The sequence below is a fragment of the Phallusia mammillata genome, chromosome 5 (assembly GCF_965637545.1).
Source record: "Phallusia mammillata chromosome 5, kaPhaMamm4.hap1.1, whole genome shotgun sequence".
Taxonomy (NCBI): Eukaryota; Metazoa; Chordata; class Ascidiacea; order Phlebobranchia; family Ascidiidae; genus Phallusia; species Phallusia mammillata.
The window spans coordinates 15,172,501-15,190,895 of NC_137256.1; the positions used below are offsets into that span (position 1 = coordinate 15,172,501).

Here is an 18,395-nt window from a genome sequence, read left to right on the forward strand (position 1 = left end):
AAGTGGCCTCTGTAATTTTTAACTATGTATCAATTATGCCAATGTAAACACTGTTAATTTTTTTAGAGAGCTTTAACAAAGTAGCATACCAAGTTTCCAAAAAATGCCTCCAAGTTGTCTTGTGTAAAAGTATGAAATCAAACATATATATTTAATGTCATCTCCTTGAAGTAATTGCCTAGACTATAGACATTTCTATGTACTTATTTGTGGTAAATAATAGTCCAGTACTGGAGTTGCCAAATAAGGTTAAACAAGAACTGCTACTATACTACTTTCCACGACAGTAATTTGTTAACAAACTTTTGCAAAAAAGATATCCTTGCATCACTTGCATGTCAAACACTTTTCAACCTAATGTTTCTGTTGCAAGGCCTACTTTTATTTGTGCAAATAGGAATAACTTTACAAGTGATAAAAAACTGCCTATTGTGTAAAATGTGAATGACATTCTACAAACACTGGTTACCGTTATTTTATTTGTTATTCTGCAGCACAATGCAGGCTGCAATAAATGGTTTATTTGCAATATCAGTAGTTCCCTTGTGTCTATGCATGTTGTAGTGCTAACAAAAATGGCCATTTAAAACAAGTACTGCATTGGTAGCATCACATTGTCCTGATTGAATTGCTGTATTTTACTTTATCAAACATTTTGAGCTTTAATTCCCAATTTAATAATGTTAAATTATAATTTCCGAACATCCATTGTGTTGAACAAGGTTTAACACATGAAAATCTCACTATTTGTTTTTATTGTGTAGTGAGTGTAGTGGAAATTTGTGCCTGTAAAGCTTCTTTGCAATAAAACTGCATGTTGCTACAAAATTTATCTACTCCTTGGATTTCTGCACCATACAAGCAAATAAAGATATAACTATCACAACCAACTTTGAAATTACAAAATAGTTTAGTTGATATGAAGAGAGCCAAAAACAGCAATTTTGGTCAGCACAAGATGATGCACATGACATAATACATCCTTTTGTCTGAAGGAAAGAGCCATTCTTGTTTAATTTATGCTATAAATGCATGCAAAGTACAAACTACTTTAAATTGCACTAACAAAATATAAACCCCTGCAGATGATTTATTCTTATGCTACAGCCAAATTAGGGTTGGGAGCAACAAAAGGTTTGTCCAGTGGTATTATAGTTGCACTTAGAAATTTAGTCATCGCCAGCAGAAAATTAGTCAGGCACGTTTCTTTCTGTGCTCGCGTTCTTTTAAACATTTTGCGAAATCAGCCAAAAATCTTATCATACCTTGTGCCTTCGTAAAACTTGCAGACATACTACATCCTGGCACTGCGCAGTGCGTGATCCCCATTTTACTTGTAAAATGCACTCTTTAAAATAAGAGTTTCTGTTTCTCAGCCTAAACACCACCTCTGTGCTGCATTTAATAAAGTGTCATTCATGCGTGACGAGAACAATGAGTCGGCCTTCCTGGTTATAGAGTTCTTTGCACAAACGCGCTCAAATTTAGAGGCCTAAATTTCGCATTTACTCTATTAACACAACTCCGTCATATTTTTACCAAAAAACACTGCTATTTGACAACATAAATCAAGTAGAAATGTAATATTCTAAATGGACAACATACAGATTAAAATCCGAGTTAAATAGAAGATGTACCAAAACAACTGCCAAGAGGATTTAATTTTAAGATGCGTTGTATTTCTGTTTTTTTTGCAATAGCTTCTTGTTTTTTCCTCTGCATAACTACTTGTAGATACACTTCAGACTGTGAGCTTGGGGGAGAATGTAGGTAGCAGCTCTGAGTTACAGTGGCCCAAAGTATAGATACTTAAATAACCAGCTTGAATCAAATACCACACACAACTGAGGAACAAGTGAAAGTTTATTTTCATTTCAAGTCCACATGTGACAAAATTTCCAACAGTGTTGTGAAGGCTATTGTGAAAGGACACCTAGTCTGAAATGTTATCTGAGTTTTATGTAAGTGACACATGCTTAACTGAAAAAAATGTTTCATACAATGTCAAAATGAAACTTGAAAACAGTGGAGAAATTGTAAATTCAGAATGTAAATGTGCATCAGGAAGACGACCTGTTGCTACATGCAAACATCTAGCAGCCACAGAAGAGCTATATGTTAAGAAAAGTTGTCCTCAAACGTTTCACCACCCTGCAAAACATTGTATAGTGGTGGCTTGTAAACCATGTTTTCTACAAATTAAAAAATTGAATGAAACACAACCGAACAAAGTAAGTGCAAGGAATGTTAGCCAATGAAAGTTTCGCATAAAAGCACCAAAATTTAAAATATATAAATATTTTTTTTTTTTTTTTTTTTTTTTTAAAAGGAATATTATTTTGGCAACTGAAAGAAGAAATATGCAAAACTATGTGAAGTTTGCACTGTCCACAGAAGCAATATGCCATGGCAAAATGTATGAAAAAAGGGCACTTACTTTGTTCAGCAAAACAAAAAATATCCAGCAGGTCTGTTTATTATTATTTATTGACAACCAACAGCCATACCTTGCTGCAACACGAGATGCAAAGGCAGAGGAAACTGGTGTGGTTAAGATTAAATGTCCACATAATGAAAGAAATGAAATTATTACCGGAGGTGCTAACTTCCCATATCTGGAATTTGTGAGTGACAGTCTTCAATTAAAAAAATCATAAATACTACTTTCAGATTCAAGGACAGATGGGCATTGCTAATAAGCAGTACTGCTACTTTGTGGTGCATGAATTCAAAGATTTTTAAGTTTTCAGATTCAAGGACAGATGGGCATTTCTAATAAGCAGTACTGCTACTTTGTGGTGTATGAATTCGAAGATTTTTAAGTTTTCAGATTCAAGGACAGATAGGCATTGCTAATAAGCAGTACTGCTACTTTGTGGTGTAAACATAAGATATATTTGTGCAAAAATACCCTTTAATAAGCGTGTTTTTACTGATCCTATCCCAGCTAACACACAACGTAGTTTCGACGTTCGGGACCAATTTTTTTGAACAAAGTAAATGTTGTGGGAATGTTTGCCAACGAACGTCAACAAATCACGTCTTGCTACAGTTTTTGTTACGTAATACATGACGTTGAAGATTGGTAAAACCTAACGTCAGACAAAAACATTTATACAACCTTTCCAGACGTGGTTTGAAACAAAAAAAACGTTTTTTGTTGACGTTACAAGAAAACCTGTCTGCAACTTTATTTGACGTAATTTTGAACGTTTTATTAACGTTTATTCTTAACGTTGTATCAAACTGCAATACAACTATGTTAAAACGTCATGCGTGACGTAGAATTCACGTTTGTCTCTGACGTCAAATTTAACCAGTTTACAACCGTTTTCGACGTCATTTTAAACGTTTTAGTAACGTTGTTTAGTAACGTTGCAACAAACTGCAATACGACTATGTTAAAACGTCATGCGTGACGTAGAATTCACGTTTGTCACTGACGTCACATTTAACTTGTGTACAACTGTTTTCGACGTCATTTCAAACGTCTTATTAACGTTGTTTAGTAACGTTGCAACAAACTGCAATACGACTATGTTAAAACGTCATGCGTGACGTAGAATTCACGTTTGTCACTGACGTCACATTTAACTTGTGTACAACCGTTTTCGACGTCATTTCAAACGTTTTATTAACGTTGTTTAGTAACATTGCAACAAACTGCAATACAACTATGTTAAAACGTCATACGTGACGTAGAATTCACGTTTGTCACTGACGTCAAATTTAACCTGTGTACAACCGTTTTCGACGTCAGTTGTAACGTTTTATTAACGTTGTTTAGTAACATTGCAACAAACTGCAATACAACTATGTTAAAACGTCATACGTGACGTAGAATTCACGTTTGTCACTGACGTCAAATTTAACTTGTGTACAACTGTTTTCGACGTCATTTCAAACGTCTTATTAACGTTGTTTAGTAACGTTGCAACAAACTGCAATACGACTATGTTAAAACGTCATGCGTGACGTAGAATTCACGTTTGTCACTGACGTCAAATTTAACTTGTGTACAACCGTTTTCGACGTCATTTCAAACGTTTTATTAACGTTGTTTAGTAACATTGCAACAAACTGCAATACAACTATGTTAAAACGTCATACGTGACGTAGAATTCACGTTTGTCACTGACGTCAAATTTAACCTGTGTACAACCGTTTTCGACGTCAGTTGTAACGTTTTATTGCCGTTATATGACAAGTAAATTAATGTTGCAATGTTATGAAACGTCACTTCCAAATTGCAGGTTTCTACAATTGATTTTCCGTGTCCTTTTTAACTTTTTTACCGCTTTTCTTTTTCGAAAATGTATAAATTATTGCGCCATAGGTCGTAACATAACATTTCAAAATCCGTCATACAGGTTTGATTTTGGGCGCGGTGATCAGTTTAAAAGTGTTTTCAAACCGCTCTTATATGAGCTCTGATGAGAAAGCTTGTATAGTCTTTAATTAATTTTTAGTGCGATAATTACTGGACTGATTGAATTTTCTTTTAAACACATGTGCAAATCGTTAAGACATACATCGCAACATTCAAATTTGAAATATTCGCGCATATTTTGAATTTTGGCGCGCAGGGCGGACTTTGAAATTTCAAAACCCGCTGTTATGGATGTACTTCGTTCAAAAGGTGTAGAGGCGTTGTCCGTGTTGTGGACTTCAGAAATCCATAATGCGTGTTAGTCAGTAAAACTTGGATTTATTTTCCTTATTTATTCCCACGATTAATGCAGTTCGAGTGTGAGTATAAATTATTCCAGAGGTGTCAGTTTTTACGCCTAGTTTGACAGGACTGTAGGCCTGAATTGCCTGAAGTTGAACTATTTTGGAGATGTCTGTCTGTTGTTGTATTATTTCAGATAGGTATGTTTTGAATAAGAATGTGAGTATTGTGTTTGCTGGGCACCAGTTGAATGTTGAACTTTAGTTTACAGTAATATGTTGCAGTGTTATTCATTTTTCCAGTAAAGAAATTAACTATTTTACCTGCTATTTCAATGGTTTGGATATGTTTACTTAGAAAGTCACCTTTGTGCTATTTGTGAAAAAGTAAGCTAAAGCTGTTCTAGAAAGCAGGCTATATAATGTATACATTATGTTAAAAATTGCCAACTGAAATTAGTTAGTTTAATACTAAAATTATAGATTGTATTTGACATACACTTATACTTAATTAGGTCCTGTACCATCATAATCAATAAATCATTTTTTATCTACAATTGCAGTTTTAATATTCATTACATAATACACACTAAACCTGTGTGAATTTGTCATAAAACTACTTTGTGCTGAAGACACACATACTTGTCATTTTGGTCGTCGGAAAGAAAAAATCAAAATAATTGAAGACCACAAAAGGGTTGCTTAACATTAGTACATAAACAACCCATGTGTGAAAAGTATCTTTACTGCCCTGCAACACCTACAGATGGATCAGTTCAGTTTTATGTAAGTTTTAAGTAGCCAATAGTTGTATATGTGTTTAGCCTAAATGATACAGAATGCAATGTATGTTCTAATATGCAAAAAATACCCTACATGCTGTTCTTCTCTTTATGCATGAGAATAAATATGTTAGAAATGATCATTATCTAATGCTGGTCATGCATATCAAGGATTTTGCTGCTGTTTGCAAATTCATTCTGTCATATAGTAAAAAAAAGTGTAGCGCAATGAATGAGTAGTTGCAGATAGTTTTTTTAACTTGCTATTTTAGTTGTTGGAATTGAGGCACTTTTGCTTTCCAAAAATAGAAATATTTTTTTATATTTACCAGTTACTGGTGTTTTTGTTTTTTAGCCAACAAGTTACACATTTTGGAGTGATGCTGAAGAAAAAAGGAAACTTGTGACAATGCAAAATCTGTCTAAAGTCCCCAATCTAGTGGCAACTAAGAACTAGAGGCTTATGACTGCAAGCAAACTGAAGACGAAATCTTTTAATAAATCCTAGTAAGTTTTAAACTAATTTATGTGTAGTTCTTTTGTGCAAATCTCACTCTAAAGCCAAAATCTGTGTTACATTGCTGCATGAACATTACAATTACAACAGTGCTTGTGATTTTTAGGTATACTTTTGGCAAACCTGGAAGGTCCGTTTCCTTGCGATATTATCTGGAAAATGACAAAAATTATCGGAACAAACAAAGGACAGCAAAAGGTATAGTTCTACTTGCAGAAGTTTGTGTAACAAAACCCTATTGAGTTTGTACACAGTATTTACATTTGACTTTTTTTTGTATTATAGTCTGGTGTTCAAAGCAAAACACTGGATTCCTGAAGCACCAGAAGAGAAAAACTTAAACTAGTCTGAATACAAAGTAAGTTTATTAACAGTACAAATTTAATTTTATTCTGGCCCAAAGACTGACCAAGCTCTGGCCCTATTTGCTTGATTTAGTATGCTGGAGTGTTGAAATATGAAGCAGTGTACAGTGTGGAATGTTGGTTGTTTGTCCTTAAAAGGTCTTTTGGCAGAAAATGTTTGAAACAATTAAATAACACCTACACCTGCTACCCAAACCTTTAATAGATAAGATTTTGTTTTTGTTTGTTTACCTTACAACAATTGACACACCATCCCCAAAATGGGTCAAATGATTGTCTAGCTGCCTGAATACCACATTTACAAGTCAAATATTAATACCTTTGCATAGAAATTGTAATAAATGTGAAAGTTGTATCTGCAACCTCATGTTGTTCTTTACTCACAAAATTGACATATGCTGCAATAAATTATACCTGAAGGACTAATCTCATCGACAAATTTGATTTGCAGAGTGGAAGCGCGGAAATCTTTGTCAACATCCTTGACTTCAGATGTGAGAAGTAAAGATTGGTTTTTAAAGGCAGAGATTGCCATGGACTTTGATTTAGAATTTTTCTATATTTTACTGGCACTATTTGAAATGTTTATTTGTTTCTGCTATAATTGTGTTGTATTATGAACAAGCCATGTCAAACAGATATTATAAGGCAATGTTTTAGCACAATGCAACGAAAACCTTAATAGTATTTACAAACTCTTTAGGAGTCATACATATTTGTCTATTGTTCAGTGAATGCCATACTTTTTCGCCGTTTTTTGCTATTTACTGCTAACCCTTTTTGATTCTGTACTACTGTGATTTTTCACCATCAATATTATATTCCTACTTTGATTCCTTGGCATGTTTAATTGTTAGCGTTAGTTAGAAAGCTGCAAACGTTTTAAACATTGTAATTAAAAGTGCAAACATGTCAACACGTAATTAGGATCGGCGTTGTTAGGTGTCGTACTCATGTTTATTTGTGCGTATTATTGACATAAATTACCACGTCATATATACATCGTATGGAGTAGACACTCTTACGTAAAAATGACGTCATGAGTTACGTCATACAAATGTAGTTTTGAACGTTCGTTATTACGTTTGGTTCAACGCATATTTGACGTAATTCAACAACGTCATGGAGACGCGTTTTTATGAGGTCGTATTGACGTTTAACTAGACGTGCAACAAACGTCATGGCAAAACGTTGTTTACAACGTCCTATCTACGTTTTCTGGAGTCGACACTTTTACGTAAAACGAACGTCACGATTTACGTTTTAAAGACGTCACGAATGTACGTTATCTGCAACGTCCTATCTACGTCTTCTGGAGTCGACACTTTTACGTAAAATTAACGTTGCAAATTTACGTTTTAAGAACGTAATTTACAACGTTCGTAGTTACGTTTACTGAACGTAAGGTTTACGTTATGCACAACGTAGTTTCCAACGTCCTATCTACGTATTCTGGAGTCGACACTTTTACGTAAAATTGACGTTTTGTCGCAACGTCCTATCGACCAAACTTGACCAAAAATCTACGTCGAGCCGACGTCAAATTGTTAGCTGGGATGTTGCCCAAATTGCAACATTTTTATGTCAAAGTGTGGCTACCATAATGTTTTGTTGATAACATAAGAATACAGTATCATGTACTTTTTGGGCTCTTGATTAACGTTTAAATCTTTTTTACTCACCTTTATTGTTTTGTCGCCATTTGGTAAAATAATGTAAGAAACAAACCACAAAAAAGTATTTCACAGTCCAAGAGTCCAAGTTTGTTGATAATCATAATTACTGTCAAATATACACTCACCTAAATAAAATAAAAACATGGATGTTTTAATGCAACAGCCAGATAGTCCTGTATAGACCAGCGCTTCCCAACCGGTGGGCCGCGGCCCACTGGTGGTCCGCGGCGTACTTTCTAGTGGGCCGCGAAGCTTTTCAAACTACTACAACCATACCAATATAGAAGTTCAAAAAAATTACACAGTTTGTGAGAACGTGCTTTCAAATTTAACCATTTTTCTCAAAAATATAATATTACTTACTATAAAAGCCGCATAAGATATCACGTTAAACAAAGCTTTATTACACAAACAAACTACAATTGTCGCGTCACAACAGTAATTGTACTCTTGTAAAATCTTGATGCTAGAACTCTTTGTAAGCTTTATTTGGTCTTTGCGTAGCTACAAAATGGATAGTTTGTTTTACAAAAAGAAAAAGCAATCAAAGTAAAGAAAATCAAAAAAATCCCAGAAAGTTGTAGTGATGTCATCATCAAATCAGCAAGCTCAGACTTCACATTAACAGAAGCATCGCTTGTGCGGTTTTTCTCTGTCTCAATTTTAGTTCTTTTTCCATTGTGGTTTTGTCGCAATATTGTACGGTGGTCCGCCTCCCCTCAAAAAATTTTTAAGTGGGCCGCGAGCTGGAAAAGGTTGGGAAGCACTGCTATAGACAACCCACAAACAAAACACATTGTCCTGGACAGAATTGCCATAACCTAACTGACATACAAAAAAACAATTAACTCTTAATAACGTTTTAACGTTGCGCAGCTATTTCCGGCTTGGTGATTGTTTTTAGTGCTATTGTGTCGCTATGTTGTCTTTCACCAAGCGAAATAAACTCAACTCAACTTATCTCTAACAATCCATTGCATAACATTTGTCAACATAAAACAAACAAAAATAAGTTTATTTGACAGGCGCAGCATAATGAGGCATGGATTGCTTTAATATCTTGTATATTTTAGCAAGTCCTCTCAACGTGGATCCTTCTGATGCAGTAGGCCTGTCCTTTACAACTGAAATATTTTCAAGCTGGCATTTTAGTATAGTACAGTATAGTAATCTTCTATTACTTGCCTAAACCAGCAATATGATTAATTTCCTAAACTTTTCTTTCAAACGTTCGAATTCATCAGACAACAGCAGGGTTGCCAGGTAGTGACGATTGGATTCGGACAATATATGTCTGAAAATCGGACATTTTAGGACAAAAAAAACTAGAGCGTATAATTGCAAACAAGGTATCAATATCGAGGTGCCAACAGCCATTTTTGTGCGCTTACGTTCCCTACATTCATAAGCGCGAGTTTTAGAAAAGTGCAAAGGGGTTGATGTAAAACATGACAAACTTCCCATGTTTGACAAAAAAACGACATGTTTAAAATAATATTTAGTCGGCAATTGCAGACACGTTGCTGTAGCGTTCAGTGGCGGCTCGTGCCTAAAATTTGTGGGGGTGCTGCTCCAAATTTTAGCCTTTATTGAACATATATAAGTTGGCAATATATAGACAAGCTACATTTGTAGAAATACAAGCAATACAAATCTTAATTAGCAACTCCATTGTGACGTAATGTTTGTTACGCAATAATGTACACGAGTGTAAACAGCAGACGGTATCTTTGGGGAATTTTGTTTACTTGCATGGCGACGGGCCAAACACAATAACATGCAGTAATAATGTGGCACAAAAACACATGTAACACAGATTTGAAACGAAGCGATTGTAAATACGGTAAAACACAACAAAAATATAAAAAGTAATAGTAAGAATAGTTATAAATGAGTCGAAAAAGGTCGAAGTATTTGAGTTAGACAACATTAAAAAAAATGGTCATGTTACATTTAAGTAACTTATAGTCACAGTCAGCGTTTTCAACACATTCTATGACACTTCACAGATTATTGTCACAAAAAACAACTAGCCATACAACTTTTTATTGGTATCATAACTGAAATTTTGCAACCACATTACATTTGTGTCAGAACTTGTTTATTTAAACATATTTTCTTTGAATTTTTGTTTACAGACTATTAATTGTCTTTCAGTTTCTTAACTGCTATACTTGCTGCTTTTTTGCTGGCAAATAGCTTATAATTCCTTTTTTTAAGTGCAAAACTCCTTCAAGCTTAAAAATTTACAACATTCTCACTTAAATATAAAGCATATTAATAAACCTTGTGCTTCCTTTTTACAACCAAAATGAATCATAAAGTTATAGTTTGGGCATGATAATTGATAGCTTCTTTCTTGATTCCAAATGACAACTAAGAAACTGTTTTTTTTTTCTATTTAGTACTAGCACTGCAAGTGCAAGTCTTTTGGAAATAATGGTGTTCCTAAGAAAAGTTTGCATCCTTTTCAGTGTTAAAAAGAACTGTTTTGCCTTTGAAGGACTCATGGAAACAGCAAAAAGGATATTTCATCCTAGTAATTTCACTTGTCAAAACATCATTTCATTTCAGCAACTAGCATTTCTTTGTCAACAATAGGATATGCTTGGATTGGTGGTCACTACTATCTTGTCTGTAGAATGTTCATTCTTAAGAAACACTTTCTGTGAAGCAATTTAGCAGCTACTGTTTAGACAAACAGTACATGTCCATTAGATCAATACACATGATTGCACTTGGTTGTAAATACTGTCCACATGGTGTGTTAAGAAACCAAAACTTTAAATTGTCATCACCCAGGTATTTCAAAATTCCTGTTGCTTCTGCTGTTATTTGTTCTACGTTTGATATTGCCTGAATTTCAGTGAGGCATTTAACTTCACAGTCACAAATTTATTTTTTATTAGTAGCATTAAGAACTAGAACTGAGTAGTTTTTGTTGTTGCATATTCCTGCATGACATTGGAGTAGAAGATGTTTATCCCACACTTTCTTAAAACTTTTTAATTCAGTTATTTATTATAAAGGTTAATCGTGACTTTTCAAGGTGTTAGATACACTTATTTAATTCAATGATAACCGGTCATGTCTAAAACTGCGGGCCCACTTGGATCACTTGGCCCAGCACTTGGCCCGCCTCATGCAATTGGAAAACTGCGGCCCGCTTCTTGCAAGTGTAAAAACTGTAGCCCCACTATCAAGGGCATCCGCAGGATTTCGGTTAGGGGGGGTCAAGGTGGGTTCACTCTGCCCTTTCGGCCGGATGCAAAATTTTTTTGAAAACTTGACTATTACACCATCCAGACAATTTATCATTTTTATCAGTGTTTACATTTGTATGGATTTTTAGCAAAATTGGCCAGAGCACAAATTATCAGAGTTATATAATCGTTTTGTTGCATACTATTATCGTGCTCAAGTGAACCTTGCGTAAGGTGTAATATATACATTTGGGGTAATAATGCACTTTGTTTTGTCATAATTCATAACTGTGTGGTTTCCGCAGCGACCGCTAGTAGCTAGTAGTTCCAAGAAGAGATAGTAAAGGAAGGTGTATCGGACCTTGGACTTTTCATTTAAAACATATCGGACTTTGGACTTTTTAATTCGAACGTTAAACCGGTTTGCGTCTTTTTAGGTTTGTTTCGACAGTGATAGTTTGTTTGTTTATTAGAGTCAGATATACGGCAGTGTTTTTATTGTCTACCCACTGGGTCAGTACAAATTTGGTGACGCCCTCTGCCGTGATGAAATTGATTGTCGCGCATTTAACCTTCTGATAAAATCGCTGTTAAGAACGCCTAAATTAATGATGCCGAGAATTGCTAGTTTCGTTCCCGTTTCTGTAAGCGCCGCGACGCATTGTTATAATACGCCTGTCCAGTCTGCATGGACTGCACCAACGGTATTGTATTACTCTGAGACTGAGCTCCGCTCAAATTATTCTGTAAAGTTTTCAGATAGACACCAGGTAGCATCGCCGTTTTTGACACGTAGCCAGGCACCGTGTGATGCACAGTATTTTACACCTCGCTATCAAATTAATTCTGCGCCCGTTGGGATTGATGAACTTAATTTACCACCCCTGTGGACAGATACCGTAAAATTTTGGTTTACAACGGTGGAAAACATTTTCCAAAGCCACCAGGTAACGTCCGACGCTGAGAAATTCTGTTTAATTGTCTCTGTGTTGAACCAGGCACAAGCGCAAAAGGTTAGCCACGTCATTTTAGGTGCTGTTGGTGGTTGTCTTTCGTATGACGATCTAAAACAGGCTCTGATAAAGGCTTTTGGCGTTAACCCTGTTGCTAAGGTAAATGAGTCGCTTCCCGATGTTACGTTGGAAAGTAAGCGCCCTAGTGTCTCTGTTGATAGTTTGGTTCCTCAGGGCGATAACCAAGATCCAGTGCCGGTCGCCGAAAAGTTGTTGAACCAGTCGATTTTGGCGCCTGATTACGGTTTGTCCTTGGAAGCATTGGCTGAAAACGCGTATGAAATCGCATCGTTTAGCGAACCAACGAACTTTCAAGCGTTTAAGGTGGCTGAAAAGGACACAATTGTCGCCGGCAATAAAAATGTCATTGTCGACGCGTGCCGATTCCAACAACTCGTCAGACGAAACGCCGGTTTGTTTAGATCCGCAGGCGATCTGAGAATCGGATAGCAGATAAGTATAATTATTGATTGACTATTGTTTACGGACGAATTTGATTACCTCACTACGACATTGCCTACTCCCCTTATTTTTAATCTCTACCTTGCGATTGCTAATCCTAAATGACAACAACTGTACCATGTTTTGACTATATTTTTTACTGGGAAATGTCACCTTTATGCTTGATACGGTCTAATAATAATCTACTTGTTTACTTAATTAGAAATCCTCTTTTCTCTCGTACGTGGTTGCGGTAATTGGGGCCGCATGCGCCTAAGGCAGCAATTATTTCATTTTTACTACTTCTCACTACATGTCTGACCCAATGGTCTGTAAGTCCTTGCACCTTAGGGATTGACTGCTTCTCGCTATAGACAAACAAGCGAAAGTTGGTCATTAGGACATAGAAAGTTTGCAGACCGTTATCATTCAGAGATAAGCATGTTCTTGTTTGGTTTATTACTAATACTCTTACATGGCAGTTTGTTTGCTCTAAATAGTTAGCGTCGCAAAGTTGCAGATTTAATGTTTTGTTTTTTTGAGTGTAGTTTTACAGATAGATCAATGCTACATGAGGTTCAGACGACTTCTACCGATACTGACGACGAATTGTCAAGCACAGTAAGTACTTTAATTTTCATTGGCCTCGCTCATGCCAATATAACCAAAAGCGTCTGATAGAAACCTCGTAGATTGGCCTTCTAAACTACCTTGATATTGAAAAAAAAACGATCATAACATTCGTTCTAAGTACCTAGTAGGTTGACCCTGTATAAAAATAATTTTAGATTTGACATGACTATATGTGAAACCAAAACGATAAATATGAAATTGTGTTTAATCAATTAAACGTGCCAAGGAAAAATGCAGGAGAATGCTACAGTAATAAAGCGGAAAGATGTTAAAGCAAATGCAAATGGCCTTGACACTATAGCGCCGCCGCGCGCACGCGTTCATCGAACGCCAAGACACTGGTTCATATTGAACTTTATAATTCAATGAGCACAGCTCAAAGCAGCATTGCTGCTCAGTCGCTAGGCCAAATACCGCCTAAAAAGCAATTGCAACTCAAACGAGATTGATTGCCTAAAAACCCTTACCTTGCCTCGACGGCAGCGCGAAAATATAATAATCTGTCATAGATTGGCCTGTCGGTCGAAATGGCGAGAGTAATACCTCAAAATGCGACTCAACAACTCACAACCGCAGATTGCAAAAGCACTGCAAAACCCTTACAAGTGGGAGGCTGCAAAGCCAAATTTCACATGTAAAATCAAGTCGCCAGCACAGCTACGCGTCAAACCGTAAAAAAGCTTAGCAAAAACTCTGAAAAGTACGGCAGCTCGTTTAATTTCTTACAAGAATTCGAAACAGAAACACTTGTCAAATGTCAAAACTATTTTTATTTGTATATCACAAACCTACATAGTACTTAGAATTTGCGCCTATTTTAATCGTATTGTATATATATATACTTAATCAAAGTTATAGCCCTAAAATACCCTTATATAATCATTGGTGTGAATATTTTGCCGCGCAAATCTTGAGTTGAGATTTCAGACATTCATGAACATTAACGTACGAATTCAACCGTTCGAATCTCACCGAGCCAACTGTTCGAATCGCATCAAGCAACATTCTATCACAACTCCATTCGATCTCCACATGATGACGTTCGAAAATACAAAAGACTTCGTCAACTGGAGTTCACCAAAAAATACAAACAATCTATCACCACACAGCGTGATATCCAACCATCAAGCAAACGAAGAATGGACAAAAAATTTCGGCACAATCAACATTTGACTTTGGAGCACGAAGCGTCAAATCGGAAACAATAAACGGACAACAAACTAATTCGGAAAACATCATCCAGGAGAATCTCTCCCGGAAAACATTTCACGGGACGGAGAGTGATGTATCGGACCTTGGACTTTTCATTTAAAACATATCGGACTTTGGACTTTTTAATTCGAACGTTAAACCGGTTTGCGTCTTTTTAGGTTTGTTTCGACAGTGATAGTTTGTTTGTTTATTAGAGTCAGATATACGGCAGTGTTTTTATTGTCTGCCCACTGGGTCAGTACAAATTTTGGGTCAGTACAAATTTGGTCCGATACAAAGGCAAGAACAGAGAAAAAGAAGCATTTCAATTAAGCGATGGTATTTGGGAGTCTATAATCTTTAAAACCATACACAGAAAAAAATTATGAGTTGTGATTATATCAACAGCAATTTTGAAAATTAGCGATTGTTCAAATAGCTTAGTTTCAATCTGCCAAGGACTGGTAGAAGTGTGGCAAGCTGTAAATGCAGTTTACCAGTAACCTATATGTGGTGATTTGAGATTTGCAGTGAGCCTAAAAAGATTTGACCATTCTGCACTAATCCCCAAAATCAATTATTCTGATATCTACGAACCACAAATCACCATATAACTGCATTTGTCGAAAAACTAAAGAAATTGAACAGCAAGCGTAATGTGTATGATTCTGTGGATATCGATGTATCCACAGATTAAACAAAAAGTTAAAAAATGCCTATTTTTGCATGTTCACGCTTTTTCATTTTTCATTCAACAATTTTCCAGGGGGGGTCAGCTGACTCCATTTGCCCCTATGTGCGGACGCCCTTGCCCACTATATATCCAGTGCTTGGCCCGCCTCTCGTATCGAAAAACCGCGGGCCCACTATATCCTGTGCTTGTCGCGTCTATCGCAAGGAAAAACTGCGGGCCCACTACATCCATTGCTTGCCGTTCAGATCTTGTCGAAATCAAAATTTAATGACATGTGACAGATGGCCCACGGCTTTATCAAGCCGGCCCGCAGTTTTTATACTTGCATGAGGCGGGCCAAGTGCTGGGCCAAGCGGGTCAAGTGCTGAGCCCAGCGGGCCAAGTGGGCCCGCAGTTTTAGACGTGACCCAATGATAACTGCAAAAACTGAAACCCACTTACAGTCATCTTAAAAAGTCACGACTAACAGTCAAACAATAAATTTAAAGATGGCAAAATAATTACTGTACTCACTGTCGAACTTAAAAATACAGTACACGGGTTTGGCTTTGGAGCTCACTGACGCGAAGCAGACAACACAACTAGCGCTACGTCACGGGAGGGGCTGCGCGAGCCACAGCCCCCTGTCGCCTATTTCGCCCGGCATGTAGCTTTTCCAAGTGCGCATGCGCACAACTGCAAACGTCACGAAACTGGAGCTGCAGCTCCGCCATAGATAACTTATTATTATTATTATTATTTTTAAATAATACAAAATTTTTATTATTTTTATTTTAATAAAATGCCGATTAATGCCATAAAAATTATTCTTAGTATATACTGATTGTCACAAATATTCTAGAGTCTAGACCGCCCCATGACATCATCTCGCAACCCAGTTCTCAAGCGACGTTATCCCGCAACCGCTTGAGGTTTACTGTGTGGGTCAAGTCTTTTGTTGCGAATCGCCGTTCACACTACCACTTCTTTTGTTTATGTGTTCAATGTGCCAACTTATCAGGTCGCGCTGTTACGGGGTGCAAGTCATCATTGTTTTATCTGAAGGAAATCGTCACAGCGAGTTAACGCCTTTTTCCCCGTTATTGTTACGCATACTATATAAGAGCGCCCATCTAATAACATAAGATACATAGAATATAAGATAGAATTGAGAGATAACTGCGAAGTAGTGCTGGATTGTTTGTTTGTCGTTTTGAGTACGTATGGTTGAACGTGAATAAATGTAAAAGAAGAGGTTTGCTGCCGATCAGAGTACACGAGCGTTAGTTGTTAAAGAACTTCCGATAGTCAGTCCCATCTTTTGCGTACCCGTGAAAACGGGAACGTGACATCTGGGGGCTCGTCCGGGATCTGACTTAAAAACGCGAAGTTGAACACTAACCCCTGTAAGATCGGCAATGGCGTCTGGATTGCAGTACGTGCAATTGGGGCTCGTTGACGAAGAGCTACGCAAGTATGTAGATGATCAGGTGAAACAGGACCATGAGAATGAACGTGAAGAGCGAAGGGCTAATCGTGAGGCTGAACAGAAAAAACGTGAGATCGAGCAAAGAAACCTTGAGGCCGAAAGAGAAGAACGGCAGAGAAACCTTGAGGCCGAAAGGGAAGAACGGCAACGAAGCCAAGCCATGGAGCACGAGCTGGCGATGAAGAAGCTTGAGCTTGAGCTGGAAGCTATGAACCGCCGTGCAGAAAACGCAAACACGGTGACATCTAATGTGGCCGAGTGTCCAGAGCACCTGACGTACGCGCATAAGCTTTGTGTGAACAAGTCAGTCGACCCGGATCGTGTCCACCTGGTGGAGGATGAACAAGAGCGCATTCCAGGGCCAATTAGCAAAGCAGCGGACAGCGCCGAGGCTCATGCTCTGTTTAACCAGCATGACGAGGATGCTTCGCAGGGATGCATTGAAGAGGAAATACAGATGTGTGACAAAGAAGAGTCGGCTTCTGCGACACAACAAGCGACGAAGCAAAACGCCACGCCTGAGACGATGACCGTTGGGCAACAAGCAGAGTTATCTCAGGAGCTGGTTAACGTACAACTGCATTCAGTGGAGGGAGGCGAGACGGTTTCTTCAAACCAGACGACGGAGAAGAGCACCGTTACACGTACTGTCGTGGCGCCGACCAGTGAGAGTAACGTGTCAAGCCCGTTTACCCGTCTCCCGTCGTTCTTGCCAACCCGCCAACAGATGAAACAACAAATGCAGTCAGGAAACGAATTTGCGCAATCGTCCTTCCGAGATTCGAAGCCATGTCGCTATCAGGGGGATTTCCACACGTGGTTCCGGTGCAGACGTAAGCAGGGAAAAGGCAACGAAAGAAAACATTGGATAGGAAAAGCGATATCTTCAGCAAGCAAGAGCTTTGACTTTCGGATGGCACTGATGAGTTGTGGGAACATTTGTGTCAGATTGCGCGAGATTTTCTTGTTTGAAGAAAATCTCCTTTTAAAAACGGGGTTGTGTCACAAATATTCTAGAGTCTAGACCGCCCCATGACATCATCTCGCAACCCAGTTCTCAAGCGACGTTATCCCGCAACCGCTTGAGGTTTACTGTGTGGGTCAAGTCTTTTGTTGCGAATCGCCGTTCACACTACCACTTCTTTTGTTTATGTGTTCAATGTGCCAACTTATCAGGTCGCGCTGTTACGGGGTGCAAGTCATCATTGTTTTATCTGAAGGAAATCGTCACAGCGAGTTAACGCCTTTTTCCCCGTTATTGTTACGCATACTATATAAGAGCGCCCATCTAATAACATAAGATACATAGAATATAAGATAGAATTGAGAGATAACTGCGAAGTAGTGCTGGATTGTTTGTTTGTCGTTTTGAGTACGTATGGTTGAACGTGAATAAATGTAAAAGAAGAGGTTTGCTGCCGATCAGAGTACACGAGCGTTAGTTGTTAAAGAACTTCCGATAGTCAGTCCCATCTTTTGCGTACCCGTGAAAACGGGAACGTGACACTGATCAAACATAAAAACTATATGTAAAGATTGTTTTGTATAACAACTTGGAATACGAATGTCAAGTAAAAATATAGGGGGTGCTGCAGCTCCGCAGCCCCCTCGCACGAGCCGCCCCTGGTAGCGTTTATCATTGGTTTTAGCAACGTTAAAAAATGTTTCGTCAAGTTGCTGCTTCATATCACCAGAGATAACCGTTTATTACAACACATTTGCATTGTACACAACAATGGCC

At 37.6% G+C, this 18,395-nt stretch overlaps 1 protein-coding gene, 2 long non-coding RNA genes and 1 pseudogene across 5 annotated transcripts; 3 read left to right on the plus strand and 1 right to left on the minus strand.

Moving 5' to 3' along the window:
- Positions 1–1,845: 1,845 nt before the first annotated feature.
- Positions 1,846–8,364, minus strand: LOC145227895 (uncharacterized). Of its 2 annotated transcripts, none has more exons than XR_013859999.1 (2): positions 8,018–8,364; positions 1,846–2,151 (listed from the first exon to the last, which is right to left on the minus strand). It is a non-coding gene; the product is annotated as an uncharacterized LOC145227895 (long non-coding RNA). The 2 variants fall into 2 exon arrangements; XR_013860000.1 differs by lacking the exon at positions 8,018–8,364 and adding an exon at positions 2,508–2,953.
- On the plus strand, positions 4,571–7,168 carry LOC145227894 (uncharacterized). Its single transcript, XR_013859998.1, has 5 exons — positions 4,571–5,457; positions 5,809–5,960; positions 6,077–6,168; positions 6,256–6,328; positions 6,787–7,168. It is a non-coding gene; the product is annotated as an uncharacterized LOC145227894 (long non-coding RNA).
- A 3,202-nt stretch (positions 8,365–11,566) lies between the features above and the next one.
- On the plus strand, positions 11,567–16,421 carry LOC145227893 (uncharacterized; annotated as a pseudogene).
- LOC145227892 (uncharacterized) lies at positions 16,317–18,065 on the plus strand. 2 transcript variants are annotated; one of them, XM_080092825.1, is made up of 2 exons: positions 16,317–16,742; positions 16,776–18,065. In XM_080092825.1, the coding sequence occupies exons 1-2, from the start codon at positions 16,584–16,586 to the stop codon at positions 17,676–17,678; spliced, it is 1,062 nt and encodes a 353-aa protein (XP_079948951.1). In that variant the 5' UTR covers positions 16,317–16,583; the 3' UTR covers positions 17,679–18,065. The 2 variants fall into 2 exon arrangements, with proteins under 2 accessions (XP_079948951.1, XP_079948950.1); XM_080092824.1 differs by having other exon boundaries at positions 16,319–18,065.
- The last annotated feature ends 330 nt before the right edge of the window (positions 18,066–18,395 follow it).